The sequence below is a fragment of the Danio rerio genome, chromosome 17 (assembly GCF_052040795.2).
Source record: "Danio rerio strain M-AB ecotype USA chromosome 17, GRCz13ab, whole genome shotgun sequence".
NCBI classification, from domain to species: domain Eukaryota; kingdom Metazoa; phylum Chordata; class Actinopteri; order Cypriniformes; family Danionidae; genus Danio; species Danio rerio.
In genome coordinates, this window is record NC_141037.1 from 33,600,086 (window position 1) to 33,622,846 (window position 22,761).

A 22,761-nucleotide genomic window follows, 5' to 3' on the forward strand; every position below is an offset into this window, starting at 1 on the left:
GCCCCAAACTCGGCCCCTAACCCAACAGTCATGCGGGATAAGCAAATTGTAGTAAAAAGTATGAATGAGATTGTACCAATTAACACAAATTAGCCCAAACTATACAAATTGCCCCAAGATTGCATTGGGTTTTTAACCACAGAAAATAATAACTGGATGCACTTCTTTTTTTTAAACCAATTTTCCAAAAAGAAACATATTAAAACAATTAATTTTTTACATTTAAATATTTAAAGCAGTTTACAAAAAAAAAAAAAAAACTTTACAGTATGTGTGTTTGTTGGAGATTTGCTGAATTTTTATTTATTTATTTTTTAATTACTTTAAATTAAAGTCACCATGAAACGGAAGTTAAGATTGTCCTACATTTCTGCAATTGTGATATATATCCGCTTGAAACGGTTCTGAAATGACAAACAAATATAAGGCAGTGGATGATTTTGTTTTTTTGGAACGAACTGAATTGATAAAAGATGGGGGTCACTAACAAAATAAAGAAAATCTGAGGAATGGACAAACAAAACCGAGACACACACTGATATACCCTGCTTAAAGCAGGGGTTCTCAACCCCTTTCACTTTGGGGACCACTTAATTTTGCAAAGATTTTTTGAAGGCCCACCGGTCTGACATTTTTTCTTAAACTGACTTTCTAGAGATAATCTACAGCTTTTATAAAAAAAAAATATATATATATTATAAAACACAAACACACAGATTCAAAACATTTCATTGTGGATCTTCAGTTATGCTTTACAATTGCAGATTATTTGGTCCTTTTCTTCAATGAATAAACCTGACTGGACAACAGATGGCAAAAAAACAACTGCTGCTTTGAATTGGACTGACTACTATTCATCAATTAATCTACTATTTATATCCATTAAAAATAAGCAAAGAAATTTAAAATATAGTAAAAACACTCTAAAGCTGTTAAAACACATCGATCTGAAGGTAGTTGGGTTTGCAGCTGGATGTTATTGGAGTTTGCTGTCAGGAACAGTAAACAGCTTTTTGCTACTAAAACATCACAGAGTCTCGATTCATCCTCCTGTACAGGCGCACGTCTGTTATAAAACGCTCACAGGACATTAATTTGGACAACTATGCTGTTATTTTAAAGGGTTCACACAAAGAGCATGCATAGTTTGTGAATCAACAGACTTGTGCGACTCATCCAGTACAAGTCGCAGACGTGAGGCACGCGCAAACTCTACATTTGTATGACGATTTTTTTATACAGCTAAGAATGTAGTTGGTATGCAGTTATTGGACGTTTAAACAACAGTTAAGTCTGTATTTAACAGTTAGGCTGTTTTGCACCGAGTCTGAAGTAATCAATCATAGAAAATGCAAAAAACGCAAAAGGAGGGAAGATTATGGTATTTGATTAACGTTTATGAGGACAAAAAAAATGTTTACAAAATAATTACACATCGTTTATAACAAGAACTTTTATTCATTCATTCATCCATTTTCTTTTCGGCTTAGTCCCTTTATTATTCAGGGGTCACCAAAGCGGAATGAACCGCCAACTTATACAGCACGTTTTACGTAGCGGATGCCCTTTCAGCTGCAACCCATCACTGGGAAACATCCATCCACATTCATTCACACACATACACTATGGACAATTTAGCTTACCCAGTTCACCTGTACCGCATGTCTTTGGACTGTGGGGGAAACTGGAACACCCGGAGGAGACCCACACCAACGCAGGGAGAACATGCAAACACCACACAGAAACTCCAACTGACCCAGCCAAGGCTCCAACCAGCAACCTTCTTGCTGTGAGGCGACAGCACTACCTACTGCGCCACTGCGTCACCCCAAGAACTATTCTATACATATACAAATGAGAAAAGTATTGATTCTATGACGACTTCAAGGTTTGAGTTTTTGGTTTAAAAGTCTGGCAGATAGAAATGTTTGTGAATAAATGAAAAAATAAATATCTTGCTGTGAAGGATCAGTGGAGGTCAAATGCCCTTTTGAGCCTCAGAATGCAGATCTAAATGTGCTGATCTGCCCTTCCAGCAGATTAACTGATCAAGTGACTCAGTATTAGACTTTTAAAGCAGCATTTGACTGCACTCTTCTCGCTACTTAGAGTTTATTGAAATAAACCTGGAAGCGAGAATATCTGGAAGACAGATTTCTTGCTTCAGCACATTTATTCTCACATCTTCTGAGTTACCGATTTGAATATGGCTGTTCTAAAGCAGTCTCAATCTGCTTCCCCGTCTTATTCAGAACAGGTGATGTTCTGATGAAGTGGATTGAATATTATATCACTATGAAAAAGTTTTCCCACAATATTAAACACTGCCGCTGAATCTGCAGCATAAAACAGACAACATGACCCATAATCATCCTTAGGCTGTTAAAATAGGTTCATTTCAGCAAATCAGCAACAAAATGTAACAAATCAGTAACAACTGTTAAATGAATGGCTCTTAACTGTGCTGTCATATTTACTGTTTGTTTATTTACATTTTCATGTGCAAAATCAGCAATTTCATCAGAATTGTCAGACTATTTGATCAGACTGTAATTTGTAATGATTACTGAGACAAATGGCTAATGAACGTACAGAAAACTCTCTGCAAAATGTAAGCAGTGTTTGAGTAAAATTTTTGTAGACCTGTGTCTTGTCAAATTCTAGTAGTTTTACAATTTGAGACTGCAGGTAGCTTTCAACACACTGTCCTTACATATTATAATAGGCATTAATCAAGTGACTGAATTATTACCATAATCAAACACCTAGGACTCGAAGCAGAGATATACTTTGATCCAAAGTGACGGCCTATCAGGGAGTCTCAGCGTCAGATCCCCCTCTTCGTATCTCCCCTGCTGTTAATGCTGGCTGCTGATGTGTTCATTTGTGTGCGATGGCGCTTAGAGATGTTTCCCTACCCAGCTGCAATGCCCCCATGGCATCATCCCATTCCCTCTGTATGTGAATCAGTGTATTCACCCATCACAATGAGCCGTGGAACAACAACAGGACTACACAGACCACATACTGTTGTGTTCTCCACTGGGGAGAAGCAAGTGACATGCTTGATATCACGTTACCAACACCATGTGCTTTAATCCAGCGCAAAGCCCAAAACAGCTTTGCTGGTCCAAAATAATACAAATATGAGAGATACTAAAATTCATATAAGTGCTGTATGAATCTGATTATTTGCCCATTGGTTGCTTTGAAGGGGCTTTAATTAGGTTGTTATAAACTTTTTGACAGCGTTTTAGTGCAATGTGGCATAACATCCAAATTTGTAAAAATTCTTGTTGGTTAAAATATGTTCTCCCCGTGTTTGCGTTGGTTTCCTCAGGGTCCTCCACAAGTCCAAAGACATGTGGTATAGGTGATTTGGGTGAGCTAAAATTTTCTGTGTTGTATGTGTGTGAATAAGTGTGTATTAAAAAGTCTTAGTGATGGGTTTCAACTGGAAGGGCATCTGCTGTGTAGAACATATGCTGGATAAGTTGGCGGTTCATTCCACTGTGGCGACCCCATATTAATATACTGTAGAGACTAAGCTGAAAAAAAGGAATGAATGAATCCATATGTAACCCTCGGCTATAAAGATAATATAATAAAACCCGACTACGCCACCTAAGTTACTACCCAGGAACATGCATCTAAAAAACAATTGTTTGATTAACACAAAAAGTTACAACAATATGAAGGACCCTGCTGGTTCGTTTTTGATTAAAGACAGAGATGTAACAAAAAATACTAAATTTATTAAATTCACCATGGCATACTGAGCATTAAAAAAAAAAAAAAATATATATATATATATATATATATATATATATATATATATATATATATATATATATATATATATATATATATATATATATATATATATACATATAATTATTTTTATTTTATTTTTTATTAATTTTTTTTATGGCGCCAAGTTTGCGCAGTAGGTAGCACGGTCGCTTCAAAGCAAGAAGATTGCTGGTTCAAGCCTTGGCTGGGTCAGTTGGCTTTTCTGTATATACATACAGTACATAAGCTCACCGGCCACTTTATTAGGTACACCTGTCCAGCTGCTCGTTAACGCAAATTTCTAACCAGCCAATCACATAGCAGCAACTCAATGCATTTAGGCATGTAAACATGGTCAATACAATCTGCTGCAGTTTAAACCGAGCATCAGAATTGGGAAGAAGGTGATTAAAGTTTAATTTGAACGTGACATGGTTGTTAGTGCCGGATGGGCTGGTCTGAGTATTTGAGAAACTTCTGATCTAAGGGGATTTTCACTCACAACCATCTCTAGCGTTTACAGAGAATGGTCAGAAAAAGAGAAAATATCCAGGGAGTGGTACAGTTCTGTGGTAGCAAAGAGGTCAGAGGAGAATGGCCAGATTCCAGTTGATAAAAAGACAACTGTAACTCAAATAACCACTCGTTACAACCAAGGTATGCAGAAGAGCATATGTGAATACACAATACGTTGAACCTTAAGGCGGATGGGCTACAGCAGTAGATGACCGCACCGGGTGCCACTCCTGTCAGCTAAGAACTCACCAAATAGGCTCACCAAAACTGCACAATAGAAGATTGGTAAAATGTTGCCTGGTCTAATAAATGTCGAATTCTGCTGCGACATTTGGATGGTATGGTCAGAATTTGGTATCAACAGCATGGATCCATTCTGCCTTGCATGAAAGGTTCAGGCTTCTGCTAGTGATGGTGTAATGTGTAGGGGATATTTTGTGTGGGCAAGGCAAGGCAAGGCAAGGCAAGGCCACAGTGTACCCATCCTCTGATGGTTACTTCCAGCAGAATAACGTGCCATGTCATAAAGTGTGAATCATCTCAGACTGGTTTCTAAAACATGATAATGAGTTCACTGTACTCAAATGGCCTCTACAGTCAACAGAACTCAATCCAATAGAGCACCTTTAGGATGTGGTGGAACAGGAGATTTGCATCATGGGTGTGCAGTTGACAAATTCTCAGCAACTGCGTGAAACTGTCATTTCATTGTGGACCAAAATGTCTGAGGAATTTTTCCAGTATCTTGTTGACTCTATGACATGAAAGATTAAGGCAGTTCTGCTGGCAAAAGAGGGTCCAACCCGGTACTAGTACGGTGTACCTAATAAAGTGGTCCGGTGAGTGATTGTGTGTGTGTGTATGTGTGTGTGTGTGTATATATATATATATATATATATATATATATATATATATATATATATATATATATATATATATATATATATATATATATGATATTCACAAATATAAAATATATATATTAATTGTTTTTGCATTGTTTTTCTCATTTGTTCAGAAGCAGAGCAAAGTTGTGATCATTCAGGTTTACAACCCCTTAATTAATACATATACAGTAACGCATGTCAGTAACCAAGATCAAGGGTAACGAGTCCAAGAAACTAATGCTATGAGAACTAATGTTTGAAAATTATTGTATGAAAACGAATGCTTATAATATTAATTTTCTAAATTAGCAACACACCAACTCATCGCAGATGGTCTTCAATGACTTGACAGTCTCACGTCACAAGCAATTTCCCCGACAGATGCAACGGCTTGAGTCTTTCTCTATTTTCCATATGAATCCTCAGGTCAGGGCAAAATCCATGACTGTTCAGCCTCCTCTGATGATGGCAATCAGTCAATATGGAGAGACACATCCAATACTGCCCAGCTGCTCTTCAGAGACAGGTCAGCTGTTAGTACTATTCCCCTCCCTGTTTCAACACAGATAAAGCAGGAGCCACAGAAAACAAAGGCAATGAATGTAGTTTTCTTTTTTCACAGGAAGTGTTTTATGGCTCTCTTGCTTTTTCTCCCATTGGGTGTTTCGGCTGTTGAGCTAAAGCACAAGAGAATAAGATAATGAGTTTTGCTGCTGGAGCTGGATAGGGAAATTAGGGTGGTTTGCATACGTTTTTGTTTAAAGTGCATGAGCTTAATGTCCACTGTTCCCACATGTTTAGGGTTTCGTGCCTTCCAGTAATGATACTCTAATAAAAAACTAAATGAATTATTGTAATTTTTTGAGGCAACTGAAATAGACCGTGCCATTGACTAAACGGAACAACCAAAAGTCAAAATGCCTGCCATCATGTCATCCAGGTGATTGCTGCACACTGGTGGTGGTTGAGTATGGAGCCAGATCAGTCTGAAAAATAATACATTTACTAAATGCAATTCATAGATCCACAACAAAATTCACATTTGTAAAATCTAATTTGTAAATTCAAAACATGATTCAAAAATACACAAATCCAATTCGAAAATACACAAATTCAATTCGTAAATTTAAAACACGATTCATAAACACTCAAATCCAGTTCATAAATTCAAAACACGATTAGGAAATACACAAATCTAATTCAGAAATTCAAAACACAATTCAAAAGCACGTAAATCCCATTTGTACATTCAAAACCTGATTCGAAAATACGCAAATCCATTTCGTTAATTTGAAACCTGATTCATAAACACACAAATCCAATTTGTGAATTCAAAACACGATTCGTAGACACAAATCAAATTCTTAAATTAAAAACACAATTTAAAAATACAGAAATCCAGTTTATTTGGTGAAAACATTAATAGTTTTTATATTTTGTGAATTTTGTGAATAGTTTGTGAATTTACGAATTATGTAAATGTGAATTGTGCTGTGCATGTATGAATTTCAATTTGTGAATGTATTATTTTTGAAACTGATCTGGCTCCATAGTTGAGCAGATTTTCACTCAAATGTGTAAAGTGCTTCAATTTGAAAAGCACTAGCCTATAAATCCAATGAATTACTGTTATCAAATAAATACATCTCCTTATAGGAAACTAATGTGTGTAATGTATCAATTTAGTATTACATAAAAATAATTAAATATGTGATAATAGTTTTATTTATAAGCAGATAATTATCAGAAGTCGATGATTATATATGCTGTCTTTTATTTCCTCTGCTGAAACTTGTAGACCTTGGGTGAAGGATGGGTTTTTAAAATTACACAATTATCATCCAACTTTTGGAGTACTTTCTGACAGCTGCCATGGAAATGACAACCACACTTTAGATACATTTGCCCTTGTTTTGGACAGCAGTTATAGGAGACAAGTTCACTTTAACATTAGTATGCTGTTGAAACCGGTTGAACAACAATGGCCGCTGTTTTGCTATTAAATAATTAAAAAACACCAGCTGATACGGCTTGTAAAGAGCTACTTACCATGTCAGGCTGTGAATAAGAAAAGTTTTTTCAGAGCTCAGTATTTTCGGAATGCCAAACTTCGAATGGATAACTACAGTAATAAGCTTTGAGCAAATGAGTAACAGGTAAGCTGAAGTGCTTAAAAACTTTCTCAGAGTGGCGTGGTCACCGGATAATAGTGGCAGCTCATGAATAATTGAATTAAAGGTGAGCAGACAGAAGTTGGTCGGGCTGGCAGTGCTGCATTTTGGATTCCGACGTCACTTGATGCTGCGACTGCGTTTAAGTTTGTCTCGCGCTAACACTTTTGAACAGCTCTTTAGGCGAGTTTGCGATTGTAATATGTAAAACCGCGCGATACGTGTGTGTAACAGCGTGTTTATGTTTTCCACAGCTTGAAATGAGACATGCGTTCAAACTTGCGGCTCAGAGGCTGGAGGGGCTCTTACCAGTCGACACCCAACATTAATGAGGTAAGAGAGAGTTCAGAAGTCTTGTTTTGATAGAAGTCTGTATCGAAGCCTACTTGTTTATGTTTATTATAACATACATATAGGTCTACATACATACATACATACATACATACATACATACATAAATACATACATAAATATGTTGATTGAAAAGTTATGAAAGCAGGGAAAACAACAGATTGACAAAATGTATTTTATTTTTTATTATTTAACTTGATATAGCCTTGCTTATTAACTAATGAGTTATTTATTCGAAAAAAATTCAATGAAGAATATTCATTCATTCATTTTCTTGTCGGCTTAGTCCCTTTATTAATCCAGGGTCGCCACAATGGAATGAACCGCCAACAGCGGATGCCCTTTCAGCCGCAACCCATCTCTGGGAAACATCCACACACTCATTCATACACATACTCATACACTATAGACAATTTAGCCTACCCAATTCACCTGTACCACGTCTTTGGACTGTGGGGGAAACCGGAGTACCCAGATGAAACCCACGTGAACTCAAGAACTCCAGAGAACATGCAAACTCCACACAGAAATGCCAACTGAGCCGAGCCGAGGTTCGACCCAGCTACCTTCTTGCTGTGAGGCGACAGCACTACCTACTGCGCCACTGCGTCGCCCTCAAGGAAGAATATATAGTAATGAATTTATTCAGGACCAATAAAAATTTATCATGTTAATATTGATAATGGCTAGTAAAAAATATATATAATGTGTCAGCTCCTCAAAATATCACACCATTTATTTATTTATTTAAGAGAACAGTTAACCTTGCTTTATTTAACCTAAAACATTATCTACTACAAGTTAATTTCCATTAAACATACACTATCGGTCAAGTTATTTTTTTTCAAGAAAATTATTTTGTTCATCAAGGCAACATTTATTAAACGTAAAAAAATTGTTAAATTGTTACATATTTAAGTATGGCGTGGTGGCGCAGTGGGTAGCGATGTCGCCTCACAGCAAGAAGGTCCCTGGTTCGAGCCTTGGCTAGGTCAGTTGGCATTTCTGTGTGGAATTTGCATGTTCTCCTCGTGTTCATGTGGGTTTTCTTCGGATGCTTCGGTTTCCCCCACAGTCCAAAGATATGTGCTATAGGTAAAATTATCCATAGTGTATGGATGTGATTGAGAGTGTATGAGTGATGGGTTGCAGCTGGAAGGGGATACACAGTATAAAACATACTGTATGCTGGATAAGTTGGGGGTTCATTTCACTGTGGCAACCCCAGATTAGTAAAGGGACATAGCCGAAAAGAAAATGAATGAATGAATGTTAATTATTTATTAAAATTTAAAATAACTTTTCTTATTGCATGTAGTATCAAATGAAATTATTACTTGTCATTGTTGCTTTTATTATAAATCCCATTAATAATAATAATAATAATAATAATAGTGGTTTCTATTTTTAGGTTTACCTGTTAATTGACAGTAAACGTGCAATGTTTAACTATGATTAAACTGTACATATGCTTATCAGTTGTTGTAAATGTGCAGAAATCTTTGCAATATTCCTGGTTGCCACTGATACTATTACTATTCCATGGTTTAAAAAAATTAAAAATAAATAAAACAACAACACTAATGTCTAACATGTTTTGTCTGTCTTTTAGCCTCAGGGTGAAATTCATATTTATGGATGGGGTAATAAAAGACCAAAAACCATCACAGTTGTATTCATAGCACCTTCAGAGGAGGATTGTAGCCTGAAGACACTTTTTGCATTGCATGTGGGGATGTTACTGTTTTGAATTAAGGCAATGTTCCAGGTTAAATAAAAGATAATCTCAAGATAATACAAGCTCTGAATTACTATTAGTAGTGACAGCGCTTTATTACTCAGTTTACACAATGATTTATCTCAAAAACTTCCTTGCATTTCTATGCTGAATATAAGTAATGCCATACTTAATATGAATGGATATTGGCACGTTTAAACCAATAAAGTTAAAAATTCTTGACAAACTAGTGCTAGATTTCCTAAAAGCATCGTAATCTTAAGTAGATTGTATAAATGATCGTCCAACAGATCTTAATGTTAGGGCCTGTTTCCCAAAAGCATCGTAACTGAAGTAGCACTTGAAAATTGCTTTTCGTAGCACTTGAAGATCTACAAGTACTCTGGAGTAATCATCAAAGCTCTATGTGCATTACACATTACACATTTCAAGTGCAGTCCCAATGCAGACAGCATATATATGACTATATAACATATATATAAAATTGCAGATAATATATATATATATATATATATATATATATATATATATATATATATATATATATATATATATATATATATATATATAAATATAAATAACATATACACAATATTGACAACATATATGCACATTTTTGATAAAGCAGAACATAAACTTATGGAAAGTGAGTATATATGTACGTTGACATTTATGTAAATTCTATGTACTGCCCTACATCAAATTTCTTTATGTGTTGTGATCATAATAAATAAATAATACTAATAAAAAATAATAAAGGTTTTGTACTTTATTTTAGTCTTTTTTTAAATGAATTTATGAATTAAAGAATAAAAAGTGCAGAAAACAAACAAAAATAGAAATACAAATCTAAATCTAATGATTTGTTTCAAAACTATTTCTAAATTCAGTTCTATTTCCAGCAAATGAATAAATGAACAGTAATAACAAAGTGTGGTAAAAAAAACGGAGTTATATCCAAATACACATACGCTGAGCCCCATATGGTCCAAAACCTGACAGGCGGACAAATCTAAGCTTGTTTTTATTAAAACGGTCACACTTTACAATAAGGTTCATTAGTTAATGTTAATTAATGCATTTACTAACATGAACAAACAATGAACAATACATTTACTACTGTATATGTTCATGTTAACGTTAGTTAATGAAAATACAGTATAGTTCATTGTTAGTTCATGTTAACTCATGGTGCATTAACTAATGTTAACAAGCATGGACTTGGATGTTAATAATGCATTAGTAAATGTTCAATTATGATTAATAAATGCTGTACATGTGTTGTTCATGATTAGTTCATGTTAGTAAATGCATTAACTTATGAACCTTATTGTAAAGTGTTACCATTAAAACAAATATAAATATGCATATAATAAATAATACTGCTACTAATAATAACATTATACAAAAGCAAATTGTCATAAATAAACTGAATAAAAACAAGGTGAAGAAGGCACGAAGGCAGTGGTTTTTATATTTATGTAGAAAATATTTGTTTTGAAAAATGTTATTCATTTAATTAAATTTCATTTGTAAATATATTTGTGTATTGCTGTACATCCTGGGTGTATTAAGTAATGTGTAAGGGAGGCGCACAACTAACACGCTCTGCGCTGGACTTTAGACCTGCTGGCAGCTGGTCTATTGTGCAGTCTATTTTAGTTCTTCAAAATAGCAACATGCCAACAATGTGCCTTAACATGCCTCTTATCTAGACCAGTACACCCATGAGTCCACAAAGTGGCACAAATGGATTTGCTATTTAAACAACATTGTGGAAAATGGGAAAATTAGTGTTGTGTTGGTCTGAAACTAGCAACACATAGGAACACATCTTGCGCCTTTTTGCGCCGGATGTATGATAGGGCCCAAGAAGTTAAAATAGGATTAAAAAAAAATATATATATATATGCTTGAAAGACTGGAGGAAATAGGGATAAAAAAAGTCAGTAACTTGAATTTCTTATGCAAAACATTGGGTTCTATTTTAACGATCTAGGCACAAGTCTAAAGTGCATAGCGCAAAAGCATTAAGGGCATGTCTGAATCCACTTTTACTATTTTAAGGACAGAAAAAATACGGTTGTGTTGGTCTAAAAATACCAACATTTGGGCATCGTTGCATTTATTAGACGTAATATTACACTACCAAATAATGTATTATGCATAGCAGAACATACTTTTACTTTGAGCTTGCTTTTCTTTCTCTACTTTTCTTTATCTTCCTTCTTTTGGGCTCTGGAAACATGTCGTTTGGATGACATTTCATTTCAAATTAAAATTTGCTTAAGATTAAGATTAAGAAGAGTGATGCTATATTACTTAAGACTTTAAGGCACTTTTTTTTCGGGTTTATATTGAACCTGAGCAATTTGGAGAGATATGTGGATTTATGTGCATGAGCTATATTGCTTGTTGAACGGGCTGGCACTGGTCCCAGTTCATATACTGGTGTAAATAAAATATTAATTAATTAATATAAATTAAATGATTTTCCCAACTATAGATGAATCTATTATATTTAGCCAATAATTTCTTTGATATTTTAAAAAAGCTTAAGTTTTACACTAATGTTTTATTTATTACAGATGGTGGATAATGAATATTCCTGGCACCTTCACCAAAATGCTGTGACACCATGGAGGAGTCTGAGGACCAGATGGGAGGACCCAGTGAGAGGAAGACGAACTCCCCCGTTTTTATCATTTGATGAACCATGTAGATCAGAGCACACATCTAGTCCTTTTTTATTCTTGGGTCGGACTCGCAGTGTTCCTGAAGCTCTCCATTGCTTTAGTAGGCCCCCATTACAATCAAGTTTCTCCTCTGTAACCATCACTGCCCGGAGTTTGTCTCCTAAAAGGGATTGTACGGCTTACTCAAGCTCAACATTTCGCCCTCTAAACATGCCTGACAGACTGCCCTCTTTCAGGCCTCGCTGTGAATATAAAACAGTACACACCTTTGATGAGACTGTAGTGTCTCCGAGATGTGGTGCGGTCGCAGTGACTGTGACCGAGTGCAGAGAACAACATTGTGCTAGTAAAGACCAGAGTTCCCAAATTTCACCATCCCACTACAACAGCTACTCAGAGAATGAAGAGCAAACAGACTTTTCGTCCCCTTTAAAACACCATATCTTTCGCTCCTGTGCCCATCTGGAGCTCCTTCCACCCCAGCTGTTCAGATCCACTCTGTACATTGACAAATCCCTCTCAATCCCTCTTGGACAGACTATGTATAGATCCACTCTGTCCCTTTCCCTCAGAAAACCATCTTTTACTAAGACTCTGAAGAAACCCAGGACAATGTTTCAGCCTAAAAGGTCCTACAGCAACTGGGACATGGCAAACGCTGGCATTGATGAAACAGAAAGGCTATCCCAGCACCTGAAGGATGGTGATGGTGCCTTTAGGAGTAATTCTGGCTCTGGCTCCGACATGCTGCGTTCCACTTTAACATCATTGCCATTCAGAACAAGGTGCCACTCATCTTCTGTCGCCTTCACACTGAATGGAAAGGCTAATGATGTCTTAAGGCCTCCGCAGAGCAATCTAAGAGCCAGACAGGCATTCAGCAAGCCATCAGGTACCTATATCACCTCCCTGCTCCTCAGCAGTCATGCAAATATCCATCCTCTCTCTCTTTCTCTCACTCTCGCTCTCTTGCTGTTTCTCTTATTTATTCTGTAGCAATGCTGCAACATTACTTTCGGACACACCATGTGATATCTTAGCCTGTGTGGTTTCATTTCAACATCTCCTACTCTGGTTGCACACCTTCTGATTGGTGGCTCATGAATTGTTAATGAGACGGCCTCCCCTCAAGCTCCTCGGTGATGGCAATGCATTGTCTAAAAGACTAAAAATGGCTTTGTGAAAACAAAAGAATGCACCTGGAAAGTTTCACTCTAGGGGAGCGTTCCATTGGTTTGCAAATTCAAGTGGGTCAGACGAATGTCACATCAAATAGGCCTGCTGACACAAATGCGCAATATAAGCACATTTTGACATTGTTTTTGATAAAGATGCATGGTTTGACACACAGAGATGGACAGAAATTTCATTGTAGGACATTTGTTGTAAGGTAGGATTTTGCATTGTAATAGGGAGGTTGCTGGTTCGAGTCCCATCTGGACCTGTAGGCATTTTTGTGTGGAGTTCGCATGTTCTCCCTGTATTTGCATGGATTTCCTCTGGGTGCTTCAGTTTCCCTCACAGTCCAGAGACATGTGGTATAGGTGAATTGGATAAACTAAATTGGCTGTAGTGCATGAGTGTGTGTGGATGAGTGTGTATGGGTGTTTTCCAGTACTGGGTTGAGGCTGAATGGACATCCGCTGCATAAAACATGTGCTGGAATAGTTTGACCTCTCTGGCAACCTCTGAAATAGAGACTAAGCCAAAGGAAAAAGAATGAATGAAGAGGGAGATTTTTAATTTTGGAATAATGAGATAGTTTTCGAATAAACCCAATAGTGGATTGTAGGATTTTCAATGGCTTTTGTCTGTTTCCACCCAAGGATGCAAACTAGACTCATGCGGAAAAGTAAAATATTGCATAAAGCATTTGTGATTAATGCACAGTTTTCATCCAATGAGTCAAAGAGAACAAAATGATCACTTCCTGATAAACTACACCAAATATCAAAAAGAAACATGGAATTTGCATTTGTAGGAGAATTCACTGTGGGCCTTTTTTCTAATAAATTACTTGTACCCCAGAAGACAAAGATGAAATGCTTTGAATGCGTTTGGAGGCTCGAGACTACTCGTTGAGAGCACAGATGCTCAAGACAGTTCTGAGCAGAAATAATACCAAAGCATTTTGATGACAAACTTTGGCTTAGGGGTTTTAGAATGACCAAAGCAACATTTCAGATGTTGTGCAATAGAGTTGGGTCAATAGACATCATGATGCTGAGCCGGCATCGCGATTCCTTACCCCACCGTCACAGCAGCAACCCGCTCACAAAAAATACATACTTAGGCCCCGTTTACACTAAAATGTCCTAGTGTTAAAATGGCATTTTAGAACTAAAACTATCCACGTCCACACTGGCGTTTTACCTAGCTTTTCTGTACAGATCTCCAAATATCTGCTGAAAACACACATGACGTGACAACGCGCACATTCTGGCATGCTCTGCAGTGTATGTGCAGCACACATCTGAGCTCCAGGCAGACAACGGGTCCTTTGAGCAAAAAACCCCAGACAGCAGTGCAGGTCAAACAGTTTGTCAAAGATGTACTGCTGGATCGCATCTCACTATAGTTATTAAAGGTGATATTTAATTAATCCTGTCTTCATCTAGTGACTCTTCAGTCTTTTGAATCTTTCACAACATGTCACAGCGTCAGTACATTGCTTCAATCTTTCGCTTTCATGCTTGTACTTAGTCATTTTTGTGAAAACCTCAGATAATGTTGGTTGGTTCCTGTTGGTTGTGTACCTTTTTACCAACCAAGTTTGTCGAAACCATTATAACGACACAGATTAATCACACTGCCTATTCATGCCAGAGTCCCGCGGAAAAAGTGATTGACAGGTGGCAATTTGTGTTTAACTTATCTTTATGTATTTATGATTTGGTTATGGGACGCAGGTCAGGTAGTTCGTTATTATAAATTAATTAATTATTCTATGATGACGATGCCATCGTTTCACATTAGACCTCGTACGATGCCAAATTGGTCGACATCGCCTAACCCTATTGTGCAATGCGGTCAGACTATTGGTTAGTTTGTCCATTAATGACGTTCCATCATACCCATGTTTGTTATCACCTGATCTGTTGAAACTGTTTATGCACATGCTGGAATTTGTTCAGGTTTTACATCATAGTTTATGCACATTTTTTTCTTACTGGATCAAAAAAATGTATCCTACTCAGTAGTGCGCAGTTTATATGAGCATATTCTAAACTTATGCATGTCTTTGCTTTCCATTGAGCATTTTATGCTATATTTTAATATTTGCATAAAAATATGAGGAAGGAAACAGCTACTGTTTGAAGCTGGTATTTTTATTTGAAACTGGAATTTTATTTTTTTAATATAGGATAGCTACTGAATTAGATCCACGGTCAGGATACTGATTTTTACAAAGGAATTTACTCCTTTACAAAGGAAGCGAGTGAGTGGGAGCTGCTGAAAAGAAAATAGTGTGAGTTTCAAATTTCTTATGTGAGATGATGCATCATTGACTCCACATTACCTTGCATCTGTTGGCACCTATTCTGGCTCTGTATGGCTAAATACATTTCCTCACGATGAGCTGAAGGAAAACTCCCTCTCTGCAGCACACTAATCTTTTGCATGCGGTTCTTGAGGCATGGAGCGGCACAAATGCATGACTGGGCTCTGATGAACTAACACCAGGTACCACTGCAGTGAGGGCACGCAAGGGCACTTATCCACAAGTCTTAGTTTATTTATGTGCCAATCCTTCACTGTCCTTTTGCAACCCTCTGCATCTGTCTTTTAAATCAGCCTGTCTCTTTCTCTCTCACTGATCCGGACATGCTTTAGTGAATAGGATTTAACTTTTATTTCAGAGCCAGTTGTGAATACAATGGCAGGGTCGTCCGTGATAATCAAGAGCTCAGATGGGCTCAGTGAGAAACGCTTTAGAAATACATCATCATACTTGGACTTGGAGGATCAAGAGATAAAAATAACTGGTATGACATTCATATAACTATGTTTTTCAGAAAATTGAGACAGTTTATCAGTAAATTAGTGCAATGAAAAAAAAGTGTCTAGAATTTCTTATGGAAACACTGCCTAATTACAACCAGTATTACCAAGATTACATGAAAGTGTTTGTGATTTTGTTTCTCTAAAGCAGTGGTTCTCAAAGTGGGGGTCGGGACCCCCCGAGGGGTCGCGGGACATTGAAGGGGGGTAGGGGGGTCGCCGGGTGATTTCCAAATATCTATTTATTTTTAATAAACCTTTCTATTTAATAAATAAGTATTACCATAGTTTATCCATAACCTACTGAATAGTTGTTTTTAGATACTATATACTATATAGTAGCTTATAGTTACTAGTTATATTGGATTGCGACCCCTGAGGTAAATACATTATATTAAAGACACAGCATTAGCGTCAATTGCAGCATATTGATTTTTTAATACCAGGTTAAACTTTCTGGCACATTTACATCACTGGCACACATTAGAAAAATTAAGCAAAGAATAGACTTGGGTCCATTGGTGTGTTTGCGCCATTGCATGCAAGGTTTTGAATTTATAACCACCTCAGAGGATATTCGGGGTTGCGAGTCACTGGCATTGTAATTTTGGGGGTCGCGTACTGAAAAGTTTGGAAACCCCTGCTCTAAAGGATAGTTCATCCAAAATCCAGTCTTTTTAAACACAAAAAGATATATTGAGAAATATCCTAGTTATATTGAAAATAAACATTGAAGAGCTATCTTTTAGTACCCCTGATAGTATCATAATTGCATGTTACAGTCTGCTGGCTTTTCAAAGTTGCAGTTTCATTTGGATATATCTTATACCCTAGGGAAAAAGCAACATTTCAGAAATACTGATATAACATTTATTTAATCAACAGATGCAATTGCAATTTAAATCATAACAAAATCAGAGAGGTGCAAAAATGTGGGCACCCAACATAACAATGACATCAGTCTTTTGTTCAGCCACCTTTTGCTGAAATACAACCTGTAGATGCTTTTAATGATTTTCAAGTTTGGTGACTGGGATGGCCATTTTAGGACATTGTATCCTGTTTGAGCATGAATTCCTTGGTAGGTCTGGAACTTTCCTTTGGGTGATTGTCCTGCTAAAACATCTAACCCTGGAGTAACTTTAGCCTCTTGACTGATTCCTCAACAAAGTTCTTTAGAATCTGCTGATACTGGGTAGAAATCTATGCCACCTTTAACTCTGACAAGGTTTTCAGTACCCATGGTTGCCATATATCCTGTGCTGTTTTTCTGCCTGTTATTGTGACCCAGTCTGTCCTTGGAATATTTTTCCAAAATGATTCAGGCTTGTCCAGATGAGCCTCTGCATACCTAAAAAGACTCAGCTTGTTGGTAGAATGCAGAAAAAGCTTTTTCTGCATCACCCTTACATTGAGTTGTTCTTTGTGAATGATCTACAATGACATTATGAGCAGCGAGATGTTCATGGAGCTCTATGAAGTGGTATGTGGTTTGTCAGATATTTTTCTTGGCCTACCACATCTTTCTTCACCACACAGTAAATTTTGCTGTGTTGAGTAAACTCTTAAAGAGTTCAATTTAACACTGCACGGGAGTGTATTCAGAATTAGTGTTAAATGAACACTTTTCATTGTGTTATATTTTCAGAGTAAGATTAACTTGATTTTGAGTTAAAATTTAACACTGGTCAACACTGAAAATTGTTAAGCTGTTTTACTCTATCGAGAAATTGCTCTGACCGGTGTTCCTTAATTTAACACCACACAGAAATTAACTCAGGTTAAATGTTAATACATCACTAATAAAGAGTCGATTTACAACCCATATGGTGTTGCTTTAACTGTCATTATTTCACTCTGGTGCAATTCTTTAATGCTACTAAACATACTAAAATACATTAACCAACAAATAAAACAGAAAACCAAACTCAATATCAGTTAAAAACATCCAGGCTTACAAAAATACAGTGCAAAAATATTAAGTCTGCAAAAAATGGCAATATGGTACCATATGAAGTACAGAATCTGTTGTGCCATATTTTCTTTGAAGATCAAATGGTTTGAAAAAACACAGCTCATTAACATTAACTACTGTAAAAACTTTGTCTGGATGCAGTCTGACTGTAAATGCATAGTAATGCTCATCAAAACAAACAGTTTCCATTAGTGTGCCACATAACAGTACATTTTCATCTTTGACAGCTAGAGTCATGATCTTACAAAACACTGGCATCTCACATGCTACTTCTGTGCAGATAATAAAGTCAGGACGATACTCTGTGCCATGATGTTTGATCCATTTTACAGCATAGACCATTTCAGACATTACCACACCTAATTTTGAAGCAATCTCTGGGCCACCTCTAACTTCTTCCATAGATGAAACAAAACCATTTATAGCAGACTGACTTAAACCAGCAACTTTCAGTTGTGCAACAGCAAACGCACACATATCTAAAGCGATCTTATTCGACTTTAACATTACAGATGTTGTGGCCACTTCTTCAGCACTGTCACTCTGGTGAAACATTTCAGCACTAACTTCTTCGTCTGCCACACAGATGCCACTAGGGTCACAACTCTGTTCACATTGTTCAGGATGTTTTATATTCAAATGTTTTCTAAAACCTGAGAAGGTACCAAACTCAGAACCGCATTCTGCCTCTACACATTTAAGTCGAAGGCTCTTTCCAGGAACCAAACCATGAACTAATCTTGAAGTGCCTAACAAGCATTTTTGAACCATTTACCGGTAATTCAGTCTCGCAAACAAAACACTTCATGAATGCAATGGAACCTTAGGCACCGAGTTAAGCAGCCTTGCTCTAACCTCAGCAACACGAGGACTTTCTTTCACTTTCCCAACATCTATGTTGTACACAGTGGTTTGAATGAAAGTGTACATGTTGTGCAGCATAGTGTTGTAAGAGGTGCCAAAAACATAATGTGCCTTAAACAGTTCATCAAAAGCTCCAAGAGAAGAAGCGGACTTGCATGGAATGGCATGCTGATCAAGGATGATGAAGAACCGGTGAATTGAATCTTCTGAGGACCTACAGCCAGGAGATAGGGCTGAGCGCTCGCTAAGATGTCTTGCAGATGCTCCTCAATGTTTGTTCCACTCTAAAAAAGCAAATAAGTAAAAAAAGATGCATCACTAACAAGTTAAACAATAGAAAACTATGACAGAACAATCATTAAATAAAACCAGCAAAAAAAAAAAAAACTGTTTAAATAGGCAACAAACAATTGGTTAACATAATAAATGTTAACTCAATGAAAAAACCAATGTTGAAAACGCTCTGGTTACTAAAATAACCCTCGTTCCCCGAGGAGGGGAACGGAAATGCTATAAGTGAATTTACTTAATTCACAAATGGGGATTTCAATTCAGAAAGCTAATCGTCTGAAAGAGTACGGGCCAATGAAATGAAATGAAATGCCAATGAATTGGCAGCGTAAGCTTGCGCACATGTGCCTTATTGCCATCAAGATTAAAATTCACTGATGTTGATCTTGGACCATCGAGATTCTAACTTACAGATGTTGATCCTGGACCATTAAGATTCAAATTCACTGATATTGATCCTGGACCATCAAGATTAAAACTCACTGATGTTGATCCTGGACCATCAAGATTAAAATTTACAGATGTTGATTCTGGACCATCAAGATTCAAATTCACTGATGTTAATCCTGGACCATAAAGATTCGAATTCACTGATGTCAATCCTGGACCATCAAGATTCTAATTCACTAATGTTGATCCTGGACCATCAAGAATAAAATTTACTGATGATGCTCCAGGACAATCAAGACTCAAACTCAGTGATGTTGATCTTGGACCATCAAGAGTAAAATTCACTGATGTTGATCCTGGACCATCAAGATTTAAATTCAGTGATGTTGACCCTTGACCATCAAAATTCTAATCCAGAGATGTTGATCCTGGACAGTAAACTGTAAAATTCACTGATGTTTATCCTGGACCATCAAAATTAAGATATACAGATGTTAATCCTGGATCATCAAGAGTAAAATTCACTGATGTTGATCCTGGACCATCAAAATTAAAATTTAGTGATGTTGATCCTGGACCATCAAGATTCAAATTCATTATTGTTTATCCTGGACCATCAAAATTTAAAATTCAGTGATGTTGATCCTGGACCATCAAGATTTGAATTCAGCGATGTTGATCTTGGACCATCAAGAGTAAAATTCACTGATGTTGATCCTGGACCACCAAGATTAAAATTCACTGATGTTGATCCTGGACCATCAAGATTAAAATTCACTGATGTTGATCCAGGACCATAAAGATTAAATATTACTGATGTTGATCCTGTACCATCAAGATTCAAATTTACAGATGTTAATCCTGGACCATCAAGATTATAAATTCACTAATGTTGATCCTGGAGCATCATAATTTAAATTCAGTGATGTTGATCCTGGACCATCAAAATTCTTATTTACAGATGTTGATACTGGACAATCAAGACTCAAATTCAGTGATGTTGATCCTGGACCATCAAGATTCATAATCAGTGATGTTGATCCTGGACCATCAAGATAAAAATTCACTGATGTTGATCCAGGACCATCAAGATTAAAATTCAGTGATGTTGATCCTGGACCATCAAGATTAAAAATCATTGATGTTGATCCTGGACCAGCAAGATTCTGATTTACAGATGTTGATCCTGGACCATTAAGATTAAAATTCACTGATGTTGATCCTGGACCATCAAGATTAAAATTCAGTGATGTTGATCCTGGACCATCAAGACTCAAATTCACTGATGTTGATCCTGGACCAGCAAGATAATTATTCACTGATGTTAATACAGGACCATCAAGATTAAAATTCAGTGATGTTGATCCTAGGCCATCAAGATAAAAAATCACTGATGTTGATCCTAGACCATCAAGATTAAAATTCACTGATGTTGATTCTGGACCAGCAAGACTCAAATTCACTGATGTTGATCCAGAACCATCAAGATTAAAATTTACTGATGTTGATCCTGGACCATCAAAATTGAAATTCACTGATGTTGATCCTGGACCATCAAGATTAAAATTCACTGATGTTGATCCTGGACCAGCAAGACTCAAATTCACTGATGTTGATCCTGGACCAGCAAGATGAATATTCACTGATGTTGATACTGGACCATCAAGACTAAAATTCACTGATGTTGATCCTGGACCGTTGAAATTAAAATTCACTGATGTTGATCATGGACCATTAAGAATCAAATTCAGTGATGTTGATCCTGGACCAGCAAGATTCTAATTTACAGATATTGATCCTGGACCGTCAAGATTCATAATCAGTGATGTTGATCCTGAACCATCAAGATAAAAATTCACTAATGTTGATCCTGGACCATCAAAATTAAATCTCAGTGATGTTGATCCTGGACCATCAAGATTAAAATTCAGGGATGTTGATCCAGGACCATCAAGATTAAAATTCATTGATGTTGATCCTGGACCATTAAGACTCAAATTCACTGATGTTGATCCTGGACCATCAAGATTAAAATTCACTGATGTTGATCCTGGACCATCAAGATTAAAATTCACTGATGTTGATCCTGGACCATCAAGATTAAAATTCAGTCATGTTGATCCTGGACCATCAAAATTAAAGTTCACTGATGTTGATCCAGGACTATCAAGATTAAAAATTCAGTGATGTTGATCCTGGACCATCAAGATTAAAATTCACTGATGTTGATCCTAGACCATTAAGATTCAAATTCAGTGATGTTGATCCTGGACCAGCAAGATTTAAATTTACTAATGTTGATCCTGGACCATCAAAATTAAATCTCAGTGATGTTGATCCTGGACCATCAAGATTAAAACTCAGTGATGTTGATCCTGGACCATCAAGATAAAAATTCACTGTTGTTGATCCTAGACCATGAAGGTTAAAATTTACTGATGTTGATCCTGGACCATCAAGATGAAAAATCACTTATGTTGATCCTGGACCATCAAGATTAAAATTTACTGATGTTGATCCTGGACCATCAAGATAAAAATTCACTGATGTTGAACCTGGACAATCAAGATTAAAATTCATTGATGTTGATCCTGGACCATCCAAATTAAATTATACAGATGTTGATCCTGGACTATCAAGATAAAAGTTCACTGATGTTGATCCTGGACCATCAAGATTAAAATTCAGTGATGTTGATCCTGGACCATCAAGATTAAAATTCAGTGATGTTGATCCTGGACCAGCAAGATGAATATTCACTGATGTTGATACTGGACCATCAAGATTAAACTTCAGTGATGTTGATCATGGACCATCAAGATTAAAATTTACTGATGTTGATACTAGACCATCAAGACTAAAATTCACTGATGTTGATCCTGGACCATTAAAATTAAAATTCACTGATGTTGATCCTAGACCATTAAGATTCAAATTCAGTGATGTTGATCCTGGACCATCAAGATAAAAATTCACTAATGTTGATCCTGGACCATCAAAATTAAATCTCAGTGATGTTGATCCTGGACCATCATGATTAAAATTCAGGGATGTTGATCCAGGACCATCAAGATAAAAATTCACTGAT

The 22,761-nt window shown here is 36.6% G+C and overlaps 1 protein-coding gene across 13 annotated transcripts in view; it reads left to right on the plus strand.

Annotated features, from left to right (window-relative positions):
* The window catches only part of LOC141378611 (uncharacterized), a 150,874-nt gene that overhangs the window by 2,595 nt on the left and 125,518 nt on the right, over window positions 1–22,761 (plus strand). For 3 of the 13 annotated variants that reach the window (XR_015513481.1, XR_015513482.1, XM_087290725.1), the window contains exons 2-3: window positions 7,621–7,699; window positions 12,044–13,043. Coding sequence is in view for 9 of the 13 variants with exons in the window: in XM_087290725.1 (XP_087146851.1) it covers window positions 7,634–7,699; window positions 12,044–13,043 (1,066 nt within the window). In the remaining 4 variants the exon portion in view is untranslated. The other 10 variants (XM_087290727.1, XM_087290731.1, XR_015513483.1 and 7 more) reach the window with 8 other exon arrangements.